Source organism: Hakea prostrata, chromosome 7 (genome assembly GCF_041222555.1).
Source record: "Hakea prostrata isolate BN-2017 chromosome 7, UWA_Hpros_2, whole genome shotgun sequence".
NCBI classification, from domain to species: Eukaryota; Viridiplantae; Streptophyta; class Magnoliopsida; order Proteales; family Proteaceae; genus Hakea; species Hakea prostrata.
The window spans coordinates 16,314,038-16,337,788 of record NC_142606.1 but is presented as its reverse complement, the minus strand read 5'-3'; the positions used below and the strand labels follow the sequence as shown (position 1 = coordinate 16,337,788).

The 23,751-nt window shown below is 37.4% G+C and overlaps 2 protein-coding genes and 1 pseudogene across 4 annotated transcripts; all 3 read left to right on the top strand.

Moving 5' to 3' along the window:
* The first annotated feature begins 1,256 nt into the window (after positions 1-1,256).
* LOC149010157 (CASP-like protein 1C1) lies at positions 1,257-4,844 on the top strand (annotated as a pseudogene). Its single transcript, XR_016174824.1, has 3 exons — positions 1,257-3,521; positions 3,661-3,814; positions 3,904-4,844. The product of XR_016174824.1 is annotated as a CASP-like protein 1C1 (transcript).
* A 4,115-nt stretch (positions 4,845-8,959) lies between these two features.
* On the top strand, positions 8,960-12,366 carry LOC149010156 (elongation factor 1-beta 2-like). Its single transcript, XM_089163521.1, has 6 exons — positions 8,960-9,141; positions 9,325-9,441; positions 10,232-10,298; positions 11,076-11,193; positions 11,727-11,840; positions 11,943-12,366. Exons 1-6 carry the CDS (start codon positions 9,056-9,058, stop codon positions 12,104-12,106), a joined length of 666 nt encoding a protein of 221 aa, XP_089019647.1. The 5' UTR covers positions 8,960-9,055; the 3' UTR covers positions 12,107-12,366.
* Positions 12,367-19,595: 7,229 nt separating this feature from the next.
* On the top strand, positions 19,596-21,559 carry LOC149010155 (putative E3 ubiquitin-protein ligase RHC1A). 2 transcript variants are annotated; one of them, XM_089161389.1, is made up of 2 exons: positions 19,596-19,790; positions 20,223-21,559. In XM_089161389.1, exon 2 carries the CDS (start codon positions 20,272-20,274, stop codon positions 21,244-21,246), a length of 975 nt encoding a protein of 324 aa, XP_089017515.1. In that variant the 5' UTR covers positions 19,596-19,790; positions 20,223-20,271; the 3' UTR covers positions 21,247-21,559. The 2 variants fall into 2 exon arrangements, with proteins under 2 accessions (XP_089017515.1, XP_089017514.1); XM_089161388.1 differs by having other exon boundaries at positions 20,201-21,559.
* Positions 21,560-23,751: the final 2,192 nt, after the last annotated feature.

The window sequence follows — 23,751 nt, the reverse complement described above, 5'->3', positions numbered from 1 at the left end:
GTTCACTAGAATGAGTTGGCAAGGAATCAAGACTATGGCCTTCAGCTCTTAGGACTCCACTTCTAGGACGTGTGAAGCCCTCATGTGTGTTGTGATTCCTCCACCCTTGACAGGAACTCAGCATGCAAATAAACATCTTAGGGCAATCTTGGCGCAAATTTGCACCCTCTTCTAGTGTATTGTCTACCATTCTGATGATCTTGGTGAGATCAGATTCGAAAACGAAACCCTACTTTCGTGAAAAGGGCTGATCTAATCAAGGGAAGGTTTCTGGTTAACCAATTTGATCTCCTTGTTTAGGTTTTGTTTCACCCTCTTCTAGTGTATTGTCTACCATTCTGATGATCTTGGTGAGATCAGATCCGAAAACGACACTCTGCTTTCGTGAAAAGGGCTGATCTAATCAAGGGAAGGTTTCTGGTTAACCAATTTGATGTCCTTGTTTAGGTTTTGTTTCACCTTTGGCTATAGGAGTGTTATATTTGAGATTCAGACTATGATCATTCGAAATTTGGATTGAAAATGGATGATCAAAAGCCTGAGTTTCGGATCTGAAACTCACTGTTTTTGGGGCAGTCACTAGTGGCGGTCGCTCAGCCTAAGCGACCGGCTGGTTTCTAGTGACCAATTGACTTTTGGTTTTGATCCGATTTGATTAATTCGACTTATACCTTATTGTAACCCTGTATATAGGTTCCCTCTGTTTGAAGAGAAAGTTTTATAATTTTTACGGATTCCTTTTTACGGACGATTACTCATATGCAAGTAAGGACATACAATCCTGTCTTTATGAATTGACTTGAACATGCTTGTCCAATGTCATTTATTACTGTTCTTTTATTCTATATACTGTTGTAACCATGTTTCACATGCTGATCTTGTTATATGACTGCTGTTTGTATTGTTTATACATACACACTTTGTCGATTATGAATGTGATATGATGATGGTTGATAGTACGTGTTTCTGATGGAATAGGTATTCTATTGGGATATCTTAGCTTGGGATATCAAAAGGCTGTGGTATGGGACACATGCCTGCTGATGTCTCCAGAATTGTCATAACTACTGGATGACATACTTAGGTAGAGTTTACAGTTGCATGGCTAGGTACCCCATATGCTACTATCCTTTCGGTAGGGGAATTGAAGCCGGATGACCGTCTGATTTATTTTTGATTATGTGGCTAAATCCTAACCATCCTGCTGCTGCCGCAAATAAAAATCTGTCATTCCCGTCCCCCCCCCCCCCCATGCACATTCTTTTCTCGCCCCTTCTGAGGCTCTGGTTAATAATGTTTTTCATTCATCCAAAGGGACAGGTACTAAGTTTACGCACGATGCAATCAGATAAAGAAACTGAATTACAATTATTAGAAATCAAGCTTCAAACAATAAAAAACGTAGCTGAACTGAAAGGAAAATAGAGAAGAAGAAGGAGAACAGAGGAGAAGAACAAGTAGCAAGAGCCTGCTATTCTAGATAGAACTCCCACAGTCGCAGGCCGTCTCTATTTATAGATTCGAAGGTCCATGTTACAGGTTGAGAGACAAAAATACTTGTCCTCTAAAAAAGGAAATAAAATACAATTCATGGACCGAAATCACTAACTCAAAAATCTGTCCAAAATAGAAAGCATAGAAAAGGAAAGTATGAAAATAGAAGAATAGAAATTACGCAACTCAAACTCTTTAAAACTTCTGCACCAAAGATACTTCTCTAAAATTAGAAACTCAATAACTTGAGCACCAACTCTGCTAGCTAGGTCATGCGCACAAAGGCAACAGCCTTGAATCTTGCATAATTCTCAACAATAATATGGATATCTAAGTGAACCAGACAAATATGTATGCTTACCAACTGAAGAGAGGTATGAAGTACCATACTACCATGGATGGTAGAAAGCTTTCCTTGGCTCATCTTCCAAGTATAATTAAGCACCCAATGAAGTTTCTAACCAACCATAAACACTTCATAGTCACCCATCCTAAGTACCTAAAAGCTATTCAATAATTCACCTCAAAAAAAGAGCTATAGATGGTAACAATTATGGAAACCCAAGATACACACATAAAACAGGACATTATATATACATGGAAACAATATCAGCAGCTGCAAATAAGACAGCTTTAAGGATTTTGCTTAAGGACTTCAGCATCCAAAAGCTTCACAAAAAATATGAACCGTCCATGCCAACTTGAGTCTTCAATAGCTTGTGAAATGATTAAAAATTTGACATCCGATAATTTTCAAGAATTTTTTTCCCTCCTGCAAGCCAGCCTTAGTCCCCTTTTAAAACTTTTGATACTGGTTTGACCTTACATTTCACATGTTTCTAGCCATTCACATGGTCACAAAAGCCTCATCCAGAAGGGTATTTCATATGTAGTTGGTTAAAACATCTTCCCCACTAGTTCAGTGTGTACAGTTATGACTCACTTTATAACTCTACCATTCTACCTTGCTTTTCACAAATTATGAAGTTGCAATACTAGAAACTAGAACTGCAGAATATCCAAGAAAATGAAATTATTTCAAATAAAAAATGAACTAGTCTCACCCAACTCTCAAATATCAAGATAATATAACCTCAGGGGCTGAACGAGGAAATACTAAGCAAGCAACCCGTGAAGTAGCCACACATGTCTACGTAGCCACACACTTGCTTTACAGGAGGCTGTTTCCATGTTTCAAAACCCAAACTTGGTGATTGTAACACCGCAACTTAACTGTTGCACAAATGCTTGCCCACCAAGAGGTCAGTTCTTGTGCAGTGGTTAAAACATTTTCCACATTTGTTGGGTTAGTTTATTTTGTAATGACCTATTAGTTTTAATGGAATAGGTAACCCAACTTAGCTACAAGACCAATCCCACATGAAAAACATCCTTTATACAGTGGGACATACTTGCATATGTTAGCATTGTACCTTGCATTCTTTTGAAGTTTATATTAGTAGAACTTCAGAGAGTAAAATAACCAATCAAGTGACTATTACAAATATAAAAAGAACCTGACTCAGTCAACCATCAAATAATGATAATCTAACCTCAAGGTCTCGAAAAGGCCGGAGTACGCAAAGTAACGGTGTCAATATGGTTAAAAAACCGTTAAACCGTACCGTACCGAACCGTTTAAACCGTATCGTACCGAACCGTTTAAACCGTACCATACCGTACCGTTTCGAAATTCAGTACGGTATGTACCGTTACCGAATTTGGTCATTCGGTACGGTTATGGTAAATGGTGTCATACCGTTGGTAAATACCGTTTACCGTACCGCTAAACCGAATACCGAGTCCCGTTTTTCATATCGTCTACCGCATAACTATAACCCTAAATCCCTAATTCTAAACACTAACTTTCCTTTGTTCATCACAATCAAAGAGAAGAACAGAGAGCAGAGGCAGCGGCTGTTGAGATTGTCTTATAGCTCGTTGCGCATTTGTTTCTTTTTCTGGTTCGGTGGGCTGATTGTCACCTTGCTGGTGCCCTTGGATTGCTTAGAATACTTATTTACAAGGTAATTGTTGATGAAATATTCATGAATTTGATGTTAGTTCTTATGTATATCAACATGTTTGAGCCTACTTTCCCTTGTTTGGCATCGAGTTTGATGTCCTTTGGAACCTACTTTTGATGTTTATGGTCATCTGCTGCAGGCTTATGCTGATGGCTTCAAGCTTCTCCGCATCAACGAAGGAGATAACAGAGAGGTTACAGTTAACGAATGCCATTGTTAGTGTTTATGGGTTGCTGGTTATTTTCCTTCCCAAAGAGAGTCTCCTTTGGCGCTTGGTTGTGGCACTTGATGTGGTAATTCAACTCCTCTGTTCTTGGTTTGAGTTTGTGAATTTGAAAAATGGATAGATTTAATGAAATTGCTCTTTTATGGGATTTTGTAGATCATGGCAATGTTGCTCAGCTCAAGCATTTCAGCAGCTTTAGCAATTGCATATGTGGGTAACAAAGGGAATAGCCATGCTGGTTGGTTGCCTATCTGTGGTCAAGTTCCCAAGTGCTGCGACAGAGTAACTTGAGCTCTTATCGCCGGCTTCATTGCAACAGTCATTTACTTGCTGCTGCTTCTTCAATCCATCCACTGTTCTTGATCCACTTCTTGTTAATAAGTGAGAGCTTAAGCACTTATATTATATATAGGTCTTTCTCTTCTTATCTGTTTCCAGTTGATGAAATTGTACTTCCAGTAGGTAATTTTATTTGGATTAGAAGAAGAATAGTGGGTCTGACAGAGTACAGAGAGTACTCAGAAAGGGAGAGTGGGGAAGGATGTTATGAATTTCTACACTAATTGTGGTAGTGTGGTTGTATAAGTCACTGTACGTTGATGTATACTTATTATAATTCACATTGTGTTTTTTTGCATGTTCCAAACTTGGTATGTTCCCATACAATACCGTAACAAAACAACACCGTATACCGAACCGTGCCGTTTTTCCATACCGATTTCATACCGTATCGTTTTTTAAATTACCGTTTTCATACCGTACCGTTTAAATATGGTACGGTACGGTTATGGTTTGAGGTTTTCAAATTCAATACCGTACCGAATTACTGTTACCGTACCGAATCGACACCCTTAACAAAGAGGCTTTATTAAGCCAGGGGATGGAGATATTAATATGCGCAACTAAAAGACCTCTGCGTTTGCGAGAGGTATTTTTTTTGCATATCAACTAAATACCAACAAAAAAAATAGACGGATTTCATAGAATGGAATATAAAAAAAAAAAAATCAACATTTTCACAAAACAATAACCTAATTTCAAGACAATCAATCAAAGCATAAGTTATAATTTAAAAGGATTTTTGGTTTGAAGATTTGTTTCAGGACTATTCGATGGAACTTAAGGAATGAGCTTGTAGTTTGTATGTTACTTCCTATTATTTGATTTATTGATTTTTATAAGGAGAGTTTGATTTCTACAACATCGAATGACTTTTCATTTTTTTAATGAAAAATAATTAATAGCAATTTTGTTTTCCATAGAATTTTGGTTATTGTTATACGATGTTCGACCATTTATTTTTATTATTTTTCTTGCATACCATAAATTATTAGCCCAAATCGTTAGTTAACCTGAATATAGACCGTTAGTCCAAACCATTAAGCCTAGCCCGAAACCAATCCAAACCCGTTATTTTGCTAACATTTGGGCTGAATGTTATTGAGCCCGAAACCGCACCGTTGACATCCCTACTGTGGATATATTGTTGATGTTTTTTTTCTTCTTATCGTAGAGATTAAATGGAAGGAAAAAGGCCGAAATAAACATTTTTAGTTTTTTCAACAAAAATTGTTCTTCAACATGTTCTCCATTTTCACTGCTTCAAAGTATATATAATAAAACATCATCATCCACACCTCTTTACATCACCGCATAATAAGGCAAGCTTAGATTTTTCAACATATCTAAACCAAACCTGGATTTTCAACCGATTTTAATCTATATAGTAATTTTTATTTCAATAAAAGGACCAAATTTATAAATAATTAGCAAAAGAATTACACACTCAACCATGGAATTTTCTAAAATCTCAAATTACCATAAATTAAAAAGATTGTTTAATTGAAATTTCAAATTACCTTTAAGTAATATTATTATTAAAATACCCTTAATTACTTAAGAAGTTAAAACATTAAATTACCCTAAATTAATTATTCTAAGACCCACAATAGCCCTAGGTCTTTTAGTTTAAATGCATTTCTTTCGTTATAAGAGAAAAAGGAAAAGGAAAAGGAAAATGAAACGTACGAAGGAAAGTTAAATTTGTTGTTGATTGATTTCCTTTTTTCTTTTTAGTTCTAATGAAAAATTAACGAGTAGATAAAGAGCATATGAGTATTTTGAAATTTTAATAATAAAAATAATAGGGTTCTAACTATTAAAATAATTGAGGGTATTTTAGGTTTTAACAATAATATAAATTGAAGGTAATTTAAGATTATAAGTTTCTAACTACTATGTAGTTGAAGGTAACTTATAATTTAAATTAAAATATATTTTCAATTGGGGTGATTTGTGATTCTAAGAAGATATTTAATATAAAAAATCAACAGAAGAGAACTGTTTGATAACTTTGTAAGTTAAGAAGGGATGGTGTGCGTGGTATTTACCCAAAAAAAAAAAAATTTGACCAATGCTCCCAGTTTGGTAGTACTCTGTTATTAAAGTACATTCTAAGTGGATCCCATAAACATCTATAAGATGTTCGTTTTAAGGGACATGTCAAATTTTGCCATGAAAGAAGGAGCAATAACAAAACTGCAGACTGATTCTAGCCATTTTTCAGAACCCCTTCTTGGAATTGGAAGATATCTTGAAGCTGGATCTTTGTTAGGTTTTTTATTAAAATCTATATATTAAGTTTCAAAATTAGTTTTTGTATTTCTTTTATTTAATTGTTTTGTTTGTGTATGGGACCCTTGAGGTAAGGGTGGTAATGAAGCACCATGAGATAAGGGTGGTAATGAGGCACCATGAGTAAAGGAGGCCCTTCATGGCTTTGGTTATGAGGCTCTTCATGACATTGGTCATGGGTCTTAAAGGTCTTGATCATGGTAATGAGGTGGGCTAACTTGAATGGTAGAATTACTTAAATTCTAACTTTTGACCTTTATTTCTCATTTCAACTTCATGACCATTCATGGCCATTATCATGAGTAGGGGTTAAGGTCTTTGAATGGGTTAAAGCCTATTCATTCCAAAGAAGTGAATATGAGAGTTACTTCCCCAAGTAGTGGGGAGGTTAGGTCAAGGGGGTTTATTCACATTAGTGGAGGAGGGACAAACCATTGATTCTCCATTAGTGAAGAATTGATTCTTCCCTTGTGGGGAGGTGTGGTTTGGGCCTATATAAACCCAACCCTTCCTTGTATATTGTGTGCTATTGTGACTCTCCTCACTCACATTATTTGTTTTACAAAGTTCATTTCTTTCTTGAGTTGTCTAAGTGTTGTGCTCTAGCTTTTGGCTCCTTTAAGGGACTAGAAGAACTACCTCATCTTCTAGTTGGAGGTTGCTTTATCTTGGAGGTGGTGGTGCGAAGAACCCTTGGTAGTAGGGTGCATCAATTACCTTAAAGACAGCATCAAGGTGTGACTCAACCTCATCAATCAGTGGTTCATTCGGTTGTTACTTCAAGCTCTTCAAATTTGCTAAAGATCTTCATCTCTCAATTGTATTGCAATTTCACTTTTATATGTTTGAAGAATTTGTAATACAATTACCCCCAACAATCTTTTAGCCAGTTAGTGTTGTTTGTTTTGTTTTTCTTGGGTAGTCTGATATTATTTTGTTAAAAAAGAAAATGTTTTCAAATTATCATAATAATTAAAACACTCAAATAGTTTTCGGTCGGTTATTTATTTCTTGAAGCAAGAAAACCAAAAGATGTGTTTCAGAAGAGTCCTAATATGTGATATAACCAAGGTCCGACAAGTCGGCCTGTGTCGCCGTGTCGGACCCTGGCGACATGTCGCCAAAAGTCGGCCGACTTTTGGCAGGGGTTTGATGAAAAATCGAACCCCTATTTCGAATAGTATTTCAGGTCCTGAATTTTGACATGTAACATAATTTGAGGTTAATAAACACATTGAAAGTGTTATTTTGACCTAAAACATCACCTAATCTAAAGTTTATAATTGACACATGTCCGGCTATATGCGGGCAAAACTGGAAGTTTGGAAAATTCATATAAACTAATGTAAATATGTAAAGAGAACACAAATACACAATTAATAAAGAGATGTACTAAATTTTACAATTCATTATACAATTATGTTGAGTATGGCTCATGCTTCACATATATCCGTCGACACAGATGATATGTCGACGATATATGGTAAATATCGTGTCGCTAGAGGAGTCGTGTTGCGGACACAGGGCGATATATCACCGATACAATGAACTGTAGATATAACTCGAAATTAAATTTACTTTTTCATTTTATTCTTTGTGGTAGAAATTAATATTCTACACCACGCCAAGGAACGTAATTTCGGCGAAATATCGGCGAAATTCGCCTGGTTCGATAAAGAGCGAATTAAAAGCAGGAGCGATATCGAAACTACAACTTTTCGCCGGAAAATCGGCGATTTTCCGGCGAAACATCAACTATTCGACGGAAAATCAGCGATTTCCCGGCGAAACATCAACCTTTCGCCGGAAACAGCAACCTTTCGCCGGAAATTGCTGGTTGGACAGAACGACCTACTCACGGACTCACCTACCCATTACCCTGAACAGCGTCATCTTCACCTCCGATCTTCTTCAACCTGAAACAGCAAACGGAAACAGCAACCTTTCGCCGAAAATTGCCTGACATTGCTTGGACAGAACGACCTACCCATTACCCTAAACAGCGTCATCTTCACCTCCGATCTTCTTCAACCTGAAACAACAAAGGATTTTCAGGTCAGACAACAAAGGGTTTTCAGAAGAAAAAAAAAAGAAGAAAAGGGAAACAGAGACAGTCATCTTCAACCTCCGATCTTCTTCAACATGTGTTATCTTCTTCAACCTGAAACACGTTTCAGAACAAGTAAATCTGAAGAAAAAGAAACGCAAGAGGAGGGTTTTTGTGAGATGAGCAGGGTTTAAAGTTTAAACTTCGAATTTTATCTCAGGCGAACTTTCGGCGACACTCCGGCGAAATTTCGCCATATCGCCAGGTTCGCTGGGCAGCGAACCTGGCGATATCAGCGAACTTTCGTTCCCTGCACCACGCACAAAAATATTCCATCGTATCCGAGGATATCCACGTCCACCCACTTGAATATTCAACTTCTATTATTCACAACGAGGGGTCGCGGTGTCTGTCAATTTGCGCGTTGGGGACGATATTTAAATACAATCACAATCTAGGGCTTGTGAATGTAATTTGTGAAGCGATTACTCACCAAAATCTTGTTCTTGTTATAAATATCACAATTTTCTTAGTTGTCAGTCTTCTTCAGTGCATAGGGTTTACGAACGGTTACTAGGGTTTCTATCTTTATTTCCCTCTCTTTCATATCTCACTGTCCTCTGCGCAATGGCCGTCACCTTCTCCGATCTGCACACTGAAGCTGGTATCAAATCTTTGGAAGGCCACCTATCCGGGAAAACCTACATCTCTGGGTAAGTACTTCACATCACTCTTCCAAAGTATTGTGTTTATTGATAGTGATAGCGCGCATTTTTTACAATGTGCGATTTTTATTTTTATTTTTTGTTTTAATTCAATCGGTTGATCTATCGTTGGGCGTTTAAAATTCAGAATTTGGATGTTGTTTATAATGGCTTATTGCTGGTTTGTTTCAGAGATCAACTCACTAGAGATGACATCAAGGTGTTTGCAGCTGTTGTAGGGAAACCAGGGGATGCGTTCGCAAATGCGAGTCGTTGGTACGACTGCGTTTTGTCGCATCTAGCCGCAAGGTCTGTGTTTCTGTTTTTGGATGGTTTTATTAACGAATTTAATATATTCTTTCTCCCCTCTTCTAAATGAACTTCTCTTAACTTTGATTTCGGTTCCCTTTTTTCTTGCAATTGTCTAACATGTGGCGAGCTTTTATTTGTTTTCCTGAATCTGATTTCTGTTGGTAGAGTGAGCTATTTAATTATATGTCAGCAGCAGAGAAGTATAGAAAACTTGCAATTTTGATACTTTCCTCATCAAACGTACTGGTTGTAGTAGATCTATGATTTTATTCTTTTAATGGAATTAGTTGTTCTTTTTGCTTGCGGTGGGATCTTTTGAACAATTTTGTGGTTATGTATACATTTGATTGTTTTATTCCAACATAGATAGATTTTATCTACTATTGTCTGAGTCAAATTATTTTCTTTTGCTTGATAAAACTTAATGTAATATATTTTAGGTCTAGTTATACCATATGTCTGGAAAAGTACTGAAAGTTACTGAAGACGAGACCTCATAAAGAGCTTCAATTACTCCAAAGACACTAAGTGAGAGAATCAAGAATTGAGTTCCTATTGCTTCTGATTTTTAGGACCTTCCAAGTGGTGCAATAAGAAATATCCTCTATGGAACCTGAGAGACTAGGAAATTACAACTGCTAACTTCCTATATAAGAAAGAGACTGTATGAAAATGCTGCATATGTTCAGTGTTCAAGATTTTATTTTCAATGCTCATTCTTTTTGGTTCGTTCGTTATTCTATAATTCCATCCTTTGATGCTACATGCCTTCATGCTATTATTATAGGTTCCCCGGAAAAGCTGCTGGAGTGAGAATAGGTGGGCAAGCTGCCCCAGCTGAGGATCCTAAGAAGGTATGTTTAAGTACATTTCTTCACTTCTTGTTTACATGCTCATGCTCACACTTAAACCCTGCTTTCCCTTTTGGATTTAGGATTTTTGATTTTCCTGTGCAAATCCTACTTTAGGTAGTGTTTGTGAACCCCAGAGCAGAAGTTTGTATGTTATGGTCATCACACAAATATGCATTTTTAGTCTTATATAACATTTTTGAGTTTTCCTTCTTTCTCAGAAAATTTTCCCTAGTGTATTGCTTTTCCTGTCCCCATGAACCTTGTTCAACAAAAAGGTGTTTTTATTGTTTCATTCATATTACTACAGAGGTTGTCAAAGGCACTGCTATCTTGGGACTTGTGCTTACAATATAGTTCCATGTGTAGGTAGACATTCTGGTTTATTGGCTCAATTTTGTTGAAATCATGCAAGACTTGGAATAAAGTAATTGTGATTCACTGGGTTACTAATTGTTGATCTAATCCACCTTTTAGTGCTTCCTGAACTACCTTGTAGTCTTACCTGCATTATCACCTTTATATTGTTATGTCGACATTGGAACTGATGATCAGTTACTTACCACGTAATCAATAAAAATACAGTGTATAAAGGGATGACTGGGTAATGACATGTCCTCCAATCAGCCCCTTCCATTTATTAGTGTTAATGTGTGGACGTGAATACTACTTAAAGACATGATTGAGGTTCAAGAGTTGGTAAGGTACTGGTTTTCTGGCTGTTTGGCCTGGCCAGGATGTATCTCATCTTTTCAACTAAAACCATTTTCATATTTCTAGGATGCTGCTGAGGGAGGTGATGATGATGATTTGGATCTCTTTGGGGATGAGACAGAGGAGGACAAGAAGGCGGCAGAGGCAAGAGAGGCTGCTAAAAAATCTGTGAAGAAGAAAGAGAGTAAGTTCTCTTCAGTCAGTCTGAATAAAATGAATAACCTACTTGACTTATTCTTTCCAATAAGGAGAGTTAAAATGTGATTTGCTAGTCATTATCAGATCATTACTTAATTGGTCTCTAAATTGGGTACTCTGTTTCACTCTATGGTCATTCCGTTAGGAGATTTAATGATGTAGATGCAAGTTAGAAATGGTAATAAGTGCCGTTAACCTATTTCTTAGCAATTCAAGTGTTTCTTTGTTTGTTCCAATTCACTAGTTTTAATTATAGCTTTTCAAGTAAGTAGTTACCATCTTTAAGGTGAAGTGTTTGGGGTTTTAGTAGTTGAGGGGGTTGCTTTCTTGTTCATGAGATCAATCTGCAGTTTAAACACATGTTATTGTGCTCTGGTGCCAAGTAGAGAAGTTTTGACTGGTCCTCTTCTTGCACTTTCCCGGAAGACAATGCAAAACTATCAGTCAGATTGTATTGTAGGTTATTTCCAACTACTAAAGCATCACTTAACCTCCACCCCCCCAATATTTACCTTATAGGTGGGAAGTCTTCTGTTCTTTTGGATGTAAAACCTTGGGATGATGAAACTGACATGAAGAAGCTGGAGGAGGCTGTTCGTAGTGTTCAAATGGAAGGTCTTCTGTGGGGAGCATGTAAGACTGATCTTATGCTTTTTTTTCTTCTTCCGAAGTTTATTTGGTGCATATATTGGAGTAGAGCGATTTTATTTATTACTTGACGTGCTCGTGTTTCAGCTAAGCTAGCGGCTGTTGGGTACGGGATCAAGAAATTACAGATCATGATGACCATTGTTGATGATCTCGTTTCGGTGGACAACGTCATTGAGGAGTATCTCACAGTTGAGCCCATTAATGAGTACGTACAGAGCTGTGACATTGTTGCCTTCAACAAAATCTGAGGCGAAGTGATCTATTTATTCTTAGGGCTTTTAGTTAATTTTGTCCGCTCTCAATTAAATTTTACTTTGTTGCACTTTAGGGATAATAATGTCTCTTTATCTGTTGTGGTTTAATTGCGTTTTCTAAATTTTGAGTGTTATAACCAACATAAACAGTAGTTTTGGCTTGTTATCCTTGACTACGAAGTAAATATTTCAACTCATTTAAGCCATCTTTACTCGTTTATGAAAAATCTCCTTGTCTTGCATGTGGATTGGTCCATGTTTTGTGGATAAGCTAAGATCAGAGATCGATTGCTGAGAGTTATAAAAGTCTTTCATCTCAAATATAGTAGTGGCGCTCTGGTCTACAAGTCTAGAATTGACATGAGCTGAATAAATAGGTGCCCATCAATGAGAATGCCGATGTGCTCTGCTATCAGTCGCTGCAAGTCTAGAATTGACATGAGCTGAAGAAATAGGTGCCCATCAATGAGAATGCTGATGTGCTCTGCTATCAGTCGCTGCAAGTCTAGAATTGACATGAGCTGAAGAAATAGGTGCCCATCAATGGGATATGATCATCAATGAGAATGCCGTTGTCCACTGAAACGATGATGATATGATCGTCAATGAAAATGTTGTATGAGGGTAGCGGAGATGGATGGGAGCAGCGAAGTGAGAATCATGTCTATCCTCTTTATGGAAGGTCTAAAACAGTCTGAAATAGAGAACTTCCTTCGGGTGCTTGTTGGGATGGGATTGCTTGAGCTTGGGCGCTGGAGCTGAGATGAGCACCCGTCAACCCAATTTTCAACGGTTGAGATTAGCGCTGAATACTTTTTTAAGTTCTGTAAATTACATTTATCAAACCCAGGAGTTGATTATATTGTTGTGGAGAGTGATTGTCAGGAGGTTGTTCGTTGGCTGCATAATTCCTGCCTTACCCCTGTAAGTTTGAAACCTATTGTGGAGGATTTTACTCACTTATCTTCTTATTTTTTGGATTGTTTCTTCTCTTTAGTCCCAGGGAGTGTAATCATGTAGCACACTCTTTGGCTAGGAAGGCCGCTGCCTCTACAGGGAGGATCAGTTGGCCACTTTCCGCCTCTTGGCTATTGGACCTTTGTAATTCTGATGCCTTGCCTTCCTGTGAAGTCGTTTTTTTGGTACAAAGGCATTTTTTATATATAGGGATAGGGATATTACATATGCAGCCGGTAAGAGTTGAACCCATGACCTCTCCTTTCAGAAGTTAGGTTCCTAACCATCCTACTACTGTTCCGTTGGCAAATTTCTTTAGATGAAGACAAAGAAGAAACGCTATAAACGGAAGAGATTGAGATGGAGGTTTCTTGTCGATTCTTGATTTATAAACTCTCTTTTTTCTTTATGAAAGGCGATCGGACTATCAGTAATATTTCAATCCCATAAAAAAACAAAGTATCGCACAATGGCTTCTACGCCCCACCAATGATGAAGAGATTAAAGCTGCAGTTTTCAGTGCTAACGATCTCAATTCCCCAGGACCTGATGGCTATCCAGGAATCTTCAATCAGCAGGGCTGGGAGGTAATAAAATTTGATGTTCAAGCTATGGTCTATAAATTTTTTGATACAGGTACATCTCCAGATCTCATAATTCTACCTTCATAGCTTTAATTCTAAAAATGGACATGCCTGATCAACTAGGACACTTCAGACCTACCAGTTTGTGCAACATGAGCTATAAGATCATCTCAAAAATCTTGGTCTCCAGACTAAAGCATATTCTATAGAGATTGATATCTTTTCAACAAAATGATTTTGTAAAAGGACGACATATTCAAGACACCATATTGATAGCTCATGAAATCATGCACAAATTCATCAACACAAGCGATGGAAAAATGGCATAATGGTAGTAAAGTTGGATATAAGCAAAACGTATGACTAGCTTGAATGGAGTTTTCTTAAACAAACACTTCAAGCCTACGGATACCCAGACAGATGGGTAGAATGGATCATGTTCTGTGTCACAACAATCACTTATATACCGTTGATCAATGGTATCCTTGCTACTCCTATAACTCCCTCAAGGGGTTCAAGGCAAGGTAATTGATTGTCGTCTTATCTTTTTATATTATGTTCAGAGCTGCTATCCTCTCACTTGGACTTGGAAATTTAGAATAAAAAACTAAAGGGCATTCAATTATCTAGAGGTGGCGAGAGACTATCACACTTGGCCTTCGCAGATGACCTTTTTTTATTTGGACAGGCTACTATAAAGGAAGCTAGAACTTTTGCGCAAGTCATTCAATAATACTACGATCTTTTTGGTCAAGAATTGAATGTGAGTAAAACAAGAGCTCACTATAGTCCAAGTAGTTTCGCTACTATGAAGAGAAACTTGTTTTTACATTTTCAAAATTCTCCGATGACTTTGGAAGATATTTACTTGGGGATTCCACTCTCCACATGTAAGTTGAAAAAAAAAACATTGTGCTACACTCTTTGATCGAGTTAATACTAGACTTCAAGGATGGAAATCCAAATACTTGGCATCCCCTGAAAAGACAGTTCTAATACAGTCCACCCTAGCCGCTCTACCTTTTTACTATATGTCTTGTTTTTGTCTGCTAATGTCTGTTATCTAGACCCTGGAGAAATAAATGAGGAATTCTTCTGGTCCAATGGAGAAAAGCAATAGGTACACACCATTGATTGGAGTATACTCTGTAATCCAAAATTTGAAGGAGGTTAAAATTTTCACAACCTCTTTGCTTTTAACATAGCTTTTCTTGTCTCGAAGGCATGGAAATTGCTTCAAAATCCACATTCACTGTGGGGGACACTAATGATGAAGAAGTACTGTCAACATAACTCATTTCTTGATTTATCCCCATTATCCACCGACTCTTGGGGATGGAGATCCATCTCACTGGGAAGAGATATGATTAAAAAATGACTCCTGTGGAGGTTGGGGATGGACAATTGATTAATCAGTGGACAAATAAATGGATTCCCCATACAGACACAGATGTAGGATGCTTCCCTTTCGCTTCAACTACTCCAAAGAAGGTAATTCAATTCATCGACGCCTGCACTCACTCATGAAACAAGTACATTTTGCAACAATGGTGGCCTACTGATATAGTTAAAAATATATTAGAGATCCCCCTACTAGTCTCAACAAAAACTGATAGATTGATCTGGCATTGGACTGGATCAGGGACATTCTCTGTTTGATCAGCTTACAGGTTGGCTATCAATCCTTCAAATAGACCTGTCACTCAAGCAAACATCTGGAAGCGTTTCTGAAAAGTACCCATCCAGCCACAGGTCAAACATTTTCTTTGGAAGGTACTCCACCACAAGCTACCTACAGCCTCTCTTTGATCCAAGGAGGATGCTTGTGTTCCAACAATTGTCTTCACTATGGAGAAGAGCAAACAACTCCGGATCATATCTTTGTATATTGCTCTCTTGGACAGGCTATTTGGGAGGCTTTACACTTTCCTATAATGACTAGGACTGGCACACTAGTGGAGAAAGTCATTCGCCTGATAAATCAATGGCATGATGAATCAATAGCTGAATTGTCGATTGCAAAGCTAACAGCACTATGGCTTATGTGGAAAGCATATACTTCTCTTTGATTTATAGGAGAGACCTTCATCATCATATATAACTTTTCAAATTTGGAATGTCTTCAATTCTATAGTAGGGCACTCAGGAAAAATAGGTACTAAGTGTTACTCATCATCAAATTAAATGGGAAGCTCCAACTCCCCCTTGTTTCAATTTGAATGTAGACGGATCCCTTTTTAAAGATCGAAGAGCAGCAAGGTATGGTGGAATTGCAAGGGACCACTGGGAGCTGTTTTGGTAGGGGAACCGAGGTCCAAGACATTCTCACTATCAAAGCTAAATGAGGCAAGCATTATTGTGGGCTTTTGATTTAACTTGCGTAACATTGAAATAGAGATAGACAATCAAGCTCTCATTTGCATCCTACGACATCATCCACATGAAGCTCCTTGGAAGATATTCCCAATAACATCAAACATCCTACACTTAAAGGCTTCATTTGAATCCATCACTTTTCGACATATATATCGTGAAGCTAACATGGTGGTGTACTCGCGAAGGAAAGTGCTCTTACCCAAGATGCCTTCGTAACTATCACATACCCCCTCATCTCCTCTAGGTTTTATTGTTTGATATATTAGGTCTAGGCTGTACTCAACGGTTGTTCATCAATTTATACAAAATATGGGAATTAGTAATATAAAATAATGTTGGGGTTGAATTCAAACTAATTCAATGTATATATACTAGTAAAAACTGCTCGTGCAAATGCACGTGACCATACGTATAGGGAAAGAAGGGAAATGTCTTGAAAATCAACTTTTAGTTGTATTGTGTCATCTTTATATTGGTACTTGGGTTTGCATACAGAGAGTCACATTTTTACTTCGCTCAATTATAACTTCAGTTGAGACGCATCCTTCTTAGTACCAAATTTGGAGTCTTAACTTAGCTGTTCCATTGAGGCAAAATGATTAAAGCAATGAAAACTTAAGTAAGCATTTAGAATCTGGAAGATGACAATACATAAGAAACAATGAATTAGTGATATTTTAAGAGAAGAATGAACATCTATGATGAAATCTACAAGAATTTCCTTGCTAATACCTTGCTCTAGACAAAGTTGCTTCACCTTGTTATTTTTGAATATGAGAGCGTGGCAAAGATGAGAATGAGGCTCACGTGGTTATGAATTGATGGAGAATGAAAAATATGTTTTATTGAGCACTCACTTGAATAAGCCCATGATCATAAGCTTTTCACAATATTTCAAATAATTCATGAAATGCTCTAAATTTATGAAGAAAATAAATTAGTAGACCTCAAGAAAAGGAATCTTAAAATACCATATGATCAAAGAATGGTAAAACAATGTTTTTACAATCACAATGTGACTAATGGTTTCAAACACAAATTAAGTAAGTAAACATTTACAAATCTTACAAATTATCACACGAACAAATAAAGACTCAACGACAACATTCGCTTATTGTTCAACATTAATAAAGATATCCTTTATTGACATCGATCTAAAGTTAAAAATTAAGACTCAACGACAACATTCGATTGCTTTCAGTGAAGAATTACATGGATTTAAAACTCTAAAAAGGAAATGTGACTTACTCACTAATAAGTAGTCGAGCCATTTTTTTAAATATCCAATATGTTAACTGGAAAACCCAAAATTAAATTGTTGGATGAAAAGAACGGTTTCATTTCTTTACTGGCCTCATAGGTACTATAGTTCTTTTGATCGTTTTCAACAAACTTTCCATTAGCAATTTATATACATTTTTTTTTGTAGAGAGGGATCTATGCTTTATGAATGGCTAGATCATTCGCCTACGTTCCAGATGGGTAATGGATACTAACTACGTTCCAGATGGGTAATGAAAAATTTGTCTTCGTGTACTTAAATTTGTATTTTAGATGTAATTTAACGTCCTTACCTTTCTCTAAAAAAAGAAGAAAAAAAAAATTGAAGAATGCACGAATGACACAGGCACTGTTTGTTTCAATTCAACACGGAGAATCTCCATTAATTCTGGAGGAAGTTCCTGAAGGAAAGACCATAAATTTCTTTTATCCAATATCAGATAAATACTCAGAATAAGATCTCCAGAAAATCCATGGAGTTTTCAAAAAAGGAAAATTAAAATAAAATAAAAAATACCGGTAGGTAGAACCGTAGAAGGTAGGTAGAGATACTCTTCTACAACCAATTTTTGGACCAGGTACATCCCCTTGTTTATTTTCATATTTTCCAATACGGTGGATGGATTGGGCTTCTTTCTGGTGCAACAAGCCAAACGTGCATCTGATGCTCATCCAACGGTTCTTCTGACTTTTGGGCATTTAGACCTATGCACCAGCATGTAGCAACGCCATTCAACGTATGTCTCTCTTCTTTGTTTTTTTGGGTAAAATCCAATGTATGTCTCAGAAGTACAAAATCCAAATGATTAATATAGTAATTCCCTTCTCATCCAACGTTATTTTCAGGAGAATTTGAATTTTCATTTACCTATATAAATGGGTTACTGGTGCTCTTCAAACAAATTTTGGAAGCCCAACCCTGAGGACAATGAAGAAACTCATCACTGTTTCGTCACCTCTATCTTCTCTCCTCAATTTTTTTCTGAGTGTTTCATTTATCCAATTCTCCATCATATTACTGCTCCTTACATCTCTTCTTTTCTTCTTCATTTTCAGAACAGTAAATTCTGAGGTCAGTTTACTTTTCAGGAACAATTATGACGAAGAATTTGGTATTTTAGAGGACAATGGAAGGCCTGAAGAAGAATATAGAAGGAGATGATGACTGGAAATTTCCTCTGCTTCTTCCCTTTTTTTCTTTTTAGGAATGACTGGAAATTTCTTGTAATCTTCAAGAGCAAGAAATGAGATATACATGTAGCTTTTCTGAGAAAAAGCTCATACCTGTTAATAAATGATGTTGTCTGATCATATAATGTCGCCAAAAGTAATGCCTCCATTCATGCGTGCTAAACGGGGTTTTGGCCCACAATAGATGGACCTTCTCCTAGTTTTCTTTCTTCACAGACTTCTGTCTTGAGAGTCTTGAGAGTCTTGAGAGTCAACAAATTCTATTTTTTTTTTTTGGTGTATATCGGTTTGGTTTGGTTTTAAGGGAAGACAGGGTGAAAGATCAAAATCAAATCAAATTGGAGCGGTTTGATTTAGATTTAGAACACACAGACCAGCTTTTGGGTGTCTTTTAGATTCTTACTTAACGAGCAATTAAGGGAACTAAGCTGTTTACCACTTGGACCAACTCCTGTTGGTAACTCAACTATTTTTTTACTATTAGAATAATACGATTAGGTTAATATGATAAGTCAATATATATCATATTTTCAAAATTTCCAATATTATCCTTCTTTATTTCAAACTCTAAAAGAAAAGACATATTCAAACTTAGAACTTACTTGAAATATCACTAGAACTTTTAAGGTTTTTTATATTTAAATATGACATATTTTTTATAAAATAAAATTTTCTCAACAATTTTCTTAAAAAGTCTTTTTTTTTTTTTTGGGTTGATCTCCCAAAAAAAGTTGACTGTAATATTGGGTCTTTAAATTATACAATTATGAGTCAAAATCATCCCTCCAAGCCAAAACCGTAATACCTCTATGTTCTATTGAACCGGATTTTTTTGTTTGGTCCAATCCAATTTTCTATCCATAACTAACTAAAACTCAGAAAGAATCAGAAATTGGGCCGGTTTCCGGTTCAACGAGTGTATTACTATTACGTACGTTCACTTACCGTATGAGATTCCTACACCATGCGTCCCGTCTGTCATATCAGGCTTCAGAAAGAAACAGAAACGTCATCCATGTGATGTGAAGTTACTAAAATACTTCCTGTGCGCACAGCGCACTCCTGTGGAAGACTGGAAGAGTCCTCTCCTCTGTGATTCCGACACATCGGATCAATTGTGTCGCTACCTTTTCCTTATGTCCTTCTTCCTTCCCTTATCTTGAACTCTAAACCCTTCATTTCAGGGTTTCGAAGTCACCAACCCTTTTTTTCTCTCTCTCTCTCTTTCTTCTCTGCAGCAATTGGGGTTCATGGAAGCATCTTTGAGCCTCTAATTTCTCTTCTCTCAGGTTTGTCTCTCTAAAACTTCCTTGGAATCGTGCGAAGATTTCGCTGTAAATTTTATATTGTTGATTTTCTTTTTCAATCTTTGTAGTTTTGTTATCTTCATCTGCAGATTAACGATTATTGCATGCTTATTTTAAAACTCCTGATTTCTAGTTGTATCTTGTATGTCAATATCTTGATTCGAGTCGGGAATGCTATTGCAGCTGACTTTGTACTTGATCGGATCACTGGAAATTGTTAATTTGGCTTTCTCTTGTATTTGCATGATTTTATTTATCATTGCAAATCTGAAATCTGCCTGCTAACTTGCAGGTTCATTTGTAGGTTTTATTCTGAGTAAGGTAGTTAACAGTACGAGTTTTGTATATTTTAATTTCAATTTAATTTAGTTTTTTTTGGGTTGAATTGGTAGCTTTATTCGAGCGGTTATGCAGGATTAGTAAGGATTTGGGTTCTGTCTGAGAGATCCGAGTGGAAGGAAAGATGTCGGGCAGTGGCAACACACATTGGTGTTACAGATGCAGGCGGCCGGTTCAACTTCGAGCGCGGGATGCGGTTTGCCCTTATTGTGATGGAGGCTTTGTGCAAGAGCTTGATGGGATGGATGGGGTTGGTCCGCTTGATTTCCTTGGATTGGATTCTGATGACGAGCATGACCACAGGTTCGGGATAATGGAGGCTTTGTCTGCTCTGATGAGGCAGCGAATGGGTCGAAGGAACCGTGAGTTTGACCTCCGAGGGAGGTCTGGTATTGTTCCAGACAATGGTTTAGCAGGTATTGGCGCTGGCTATGGTGCTGGTCCTTGGCTGATTTTCCGTGGTCAAGTTCCTGTCAGGATGTCTGATAATGGTGGGATCGAAGTGCTTTTCAATGGGGGTCCAGGAGTTGGATTTAGGCGAGCTAATGTCGGTGATTACTTTCTTGGCCCGGGACTGGATGAACTCATAGAACAACTCACTCGGAATGACAGGCATGGACCTCCACCTGCAGCTCGGTCTTCAATTGATGCCATGCCAACAGTAAAGATCACACAGAGGCACCTGCGCACTGATTCTCACTGCCCTGTTTGTAAAGAAAGATTTGAGCTGGGCTCTGAAGCGCGGCAGATGCCATGCAACCACCTATACCATTCAGATTGCATCATCCCATGGTTGGTTCAGCACAATTCCTGCCCTGTTTGCCGCCATGAATTGCCACCGCAAGGATCCAGTACTTCTGGGGCTAGCAGCAGAAGTAGCAGTGGTAGTGGTACCTCAAGCAGCAGGGAAAGTGGTGGAGATAATCAGGGAAGGCGTGGCCCATTCTCCTTCTTGTGGCCTTTCCGCTCATCAACCTCAAACTCAAGTTCAAACTCGAACTCAAACTCACACCATACTGAATCAAGTGGAAGCCGCTCAGCAGCTGTTCGTGAAGATCATAACCAGATGAATTACTCTGGATGGCCTTTTGATTATTAGGGTAGTTGTGTTTTAGAAATTTCGTGTGCTTTATGTTGGTTCTTGTGCAGTCATAATCAATTCATCGTATCCAGGTGAAATGAGTAAACTTCCTTTGGTAAAGCGAAAGTGCTTTAGCGTCTTGGCATCTACTGAATGATTTATAGGTGATTAATGTTTATTGGTACTACTACTCTTTTATGTGAATGTAATGGATCATAAGTGCCTGTGCCCAAATCTTTGAATGTCCAAAACCAGATTTCAATTTTACAATATGAGGGTTATCCTGTTTTGTTGTGGCAATCAAATTCATGTTTTGAATGGTAGACATACTGCAGATGTGTATTATACTCGTGCTGTTTGGATTTTTCATGGTTATTAAATACTGTTTTTGTCTACATTTAAGTCGTGTCAACTTATATTTCCTGTTCTGGTGTGCAACAATGTTGCAGTGGACGGAGAATCAGTCTGATCGAGGAAAATCTAATTGGTCCCTGTGATTTTTCTGGATTGTGTGGTAAGCTATTGAGTTTTATGATTTTGCTCCCGCTGCTTGTTGACTTTCCTGCCCAAAGCCAGTTTGGGTAATCATGCTTTAATTCAATCGCTTTGGTGTTTGCTTTTAGGTTTTTTTTTTTCAATGGCTCATAAGTGCCTTAGCCTTAATCTTCTGATATCCAAAACCTGATATCAATTTTACAAAGTGAGGGGTAATCTGTTTTCTCAAGGCAATCAAACTCATGTTTTGAATGGTGGACATACTACAGATGTGTATTCTACCAGTGCTGTTTGGATTTTTCATGTTGCTTAAATGCTGTTTTGACTACATATAAGTCTGCAGCATGTTTGTCCCGTCATGGCTTGCAACTATGTTGCAGTGGGTGGACAATCAGTCTTATCATGGAATATCTAATCGGTTGTCTGTATTTGTTCTGGATTGTTTGTGAATTATTGAGTTTTATGATTTCGCTCCTGCTGCTTGTTAAGTGAACTTTCCTTCCTGAAGCCAATTTGGGTAATCATGCAAGAATTTATCTGTTTTGGTGTTTGTTTTTTAGGTTTTATGTTTTTGTTGGAGTTCTTTTATTGTTCGGTTACTACAAAGACAAGGTTCATCCATTTTTGTCTCCTCTCTTCTCTTGCCCCTATTGGGGGGCTGCCGTTCTAGCTGCTCTTTTGGTTTCTTCAAGGATTCATTATGCCTTTTGAGAGCCTTCTTGGATTTGATAGTTGATACCTCTATCTGTTGTTGACAAGTTGGTCTTTTGTTTTTTGATTTCTCACTTATGGTGGGAGAGGAACAGACTAATTGTTGTTGCCAAGGTTTCCTTACAGCAACGTTGTTGGTTGTTTTTGATTTCTTTTTCTCTTCTCCTGTTCTTCCCCCATTGTATACCTTCTTGGTGATGTTCTTTCCTATTTTTTGGCCTCATATTTTATAGGTACCCAATATATTTATTTTGTTAGCATAGGATATAGCCTATTTTTGAGAAGTAGATTAATACATTTTAGGTGAATATCGTAGTATTGGTATTGAGTAATCGTATTTGTTAAGTGATTTTAAGAGATGTATCATTTTGTACAGAGTATTGCATTGCAGTAGCTAATACATTTTTGTGCATTAGAGCATGATGAAATAGTGGTCATTTAAGTCTCTCGTATAAGAGCGAGGGTAGGTTGTAATTATGACCTTTCTTAATCCTGCAGCAACTGATGCATGACCTCATTGAGGAATATTAGTATATGAAACTAAAGAATGAATTTGTGTTCTAAAGAAGTTCCAAAGAGGTTAACAAAATGCTCTTAGCCTGAGCAATTCACGACAACCTCTGATCTGGAAAGATCATGCTACTCTATTGCAACGCAGAGAACACGGCATGTGTGACAAGTAGTAATTGTGTGCCAGAAGCCAGGGCAGTGACCAATAAATCACTTGCAAATTGTTCATGAAAGATATCGGGGTTTGTGGCGGTAACTAGATTGTCTCGTCTGATGAAAATTCACCCTGGGAATGCACGCACTTGTTTGCTGAGTGATACTGATACCAGGGTTCCATGACTGAAGTTATAGAAGTAAAATTAGCATCGAAACGAGGTGCACAGGTAGTAAGTACTTGCCATGGGTGCTGAATATTGGCAACCCAGAACAGGGGCAATTAATAAGACTTGATTATAATTTTGATTTCAGAATTTCGCAAAGTCATCTGCAATTGATCGAGTCTTCGGCAGTGCGTACATTGTGTTTTTCGTCAAGTGTCAAGAGAGATGATCCAAACTCACTGCTATCCATATTGAAAAAAAAAGAAAAAAAGTTAGGGTGACAGACCACAAAAGAGAAGCGAAGCAAGAGAAGTTTGGTTCACAGCAAACTGCAGGGTACCCATATTATTCAATGTTTACTCAAAGTCTTGGTCAGCTTCTACTAAAAGAAAAGAGAGAGGTCTTCGTCTGCTAGGAATGCATATTTCGATCTTTTCTAAGAAACATTCCATCTCGCCTGATCACAAATTTACGATAAGGAAACCCA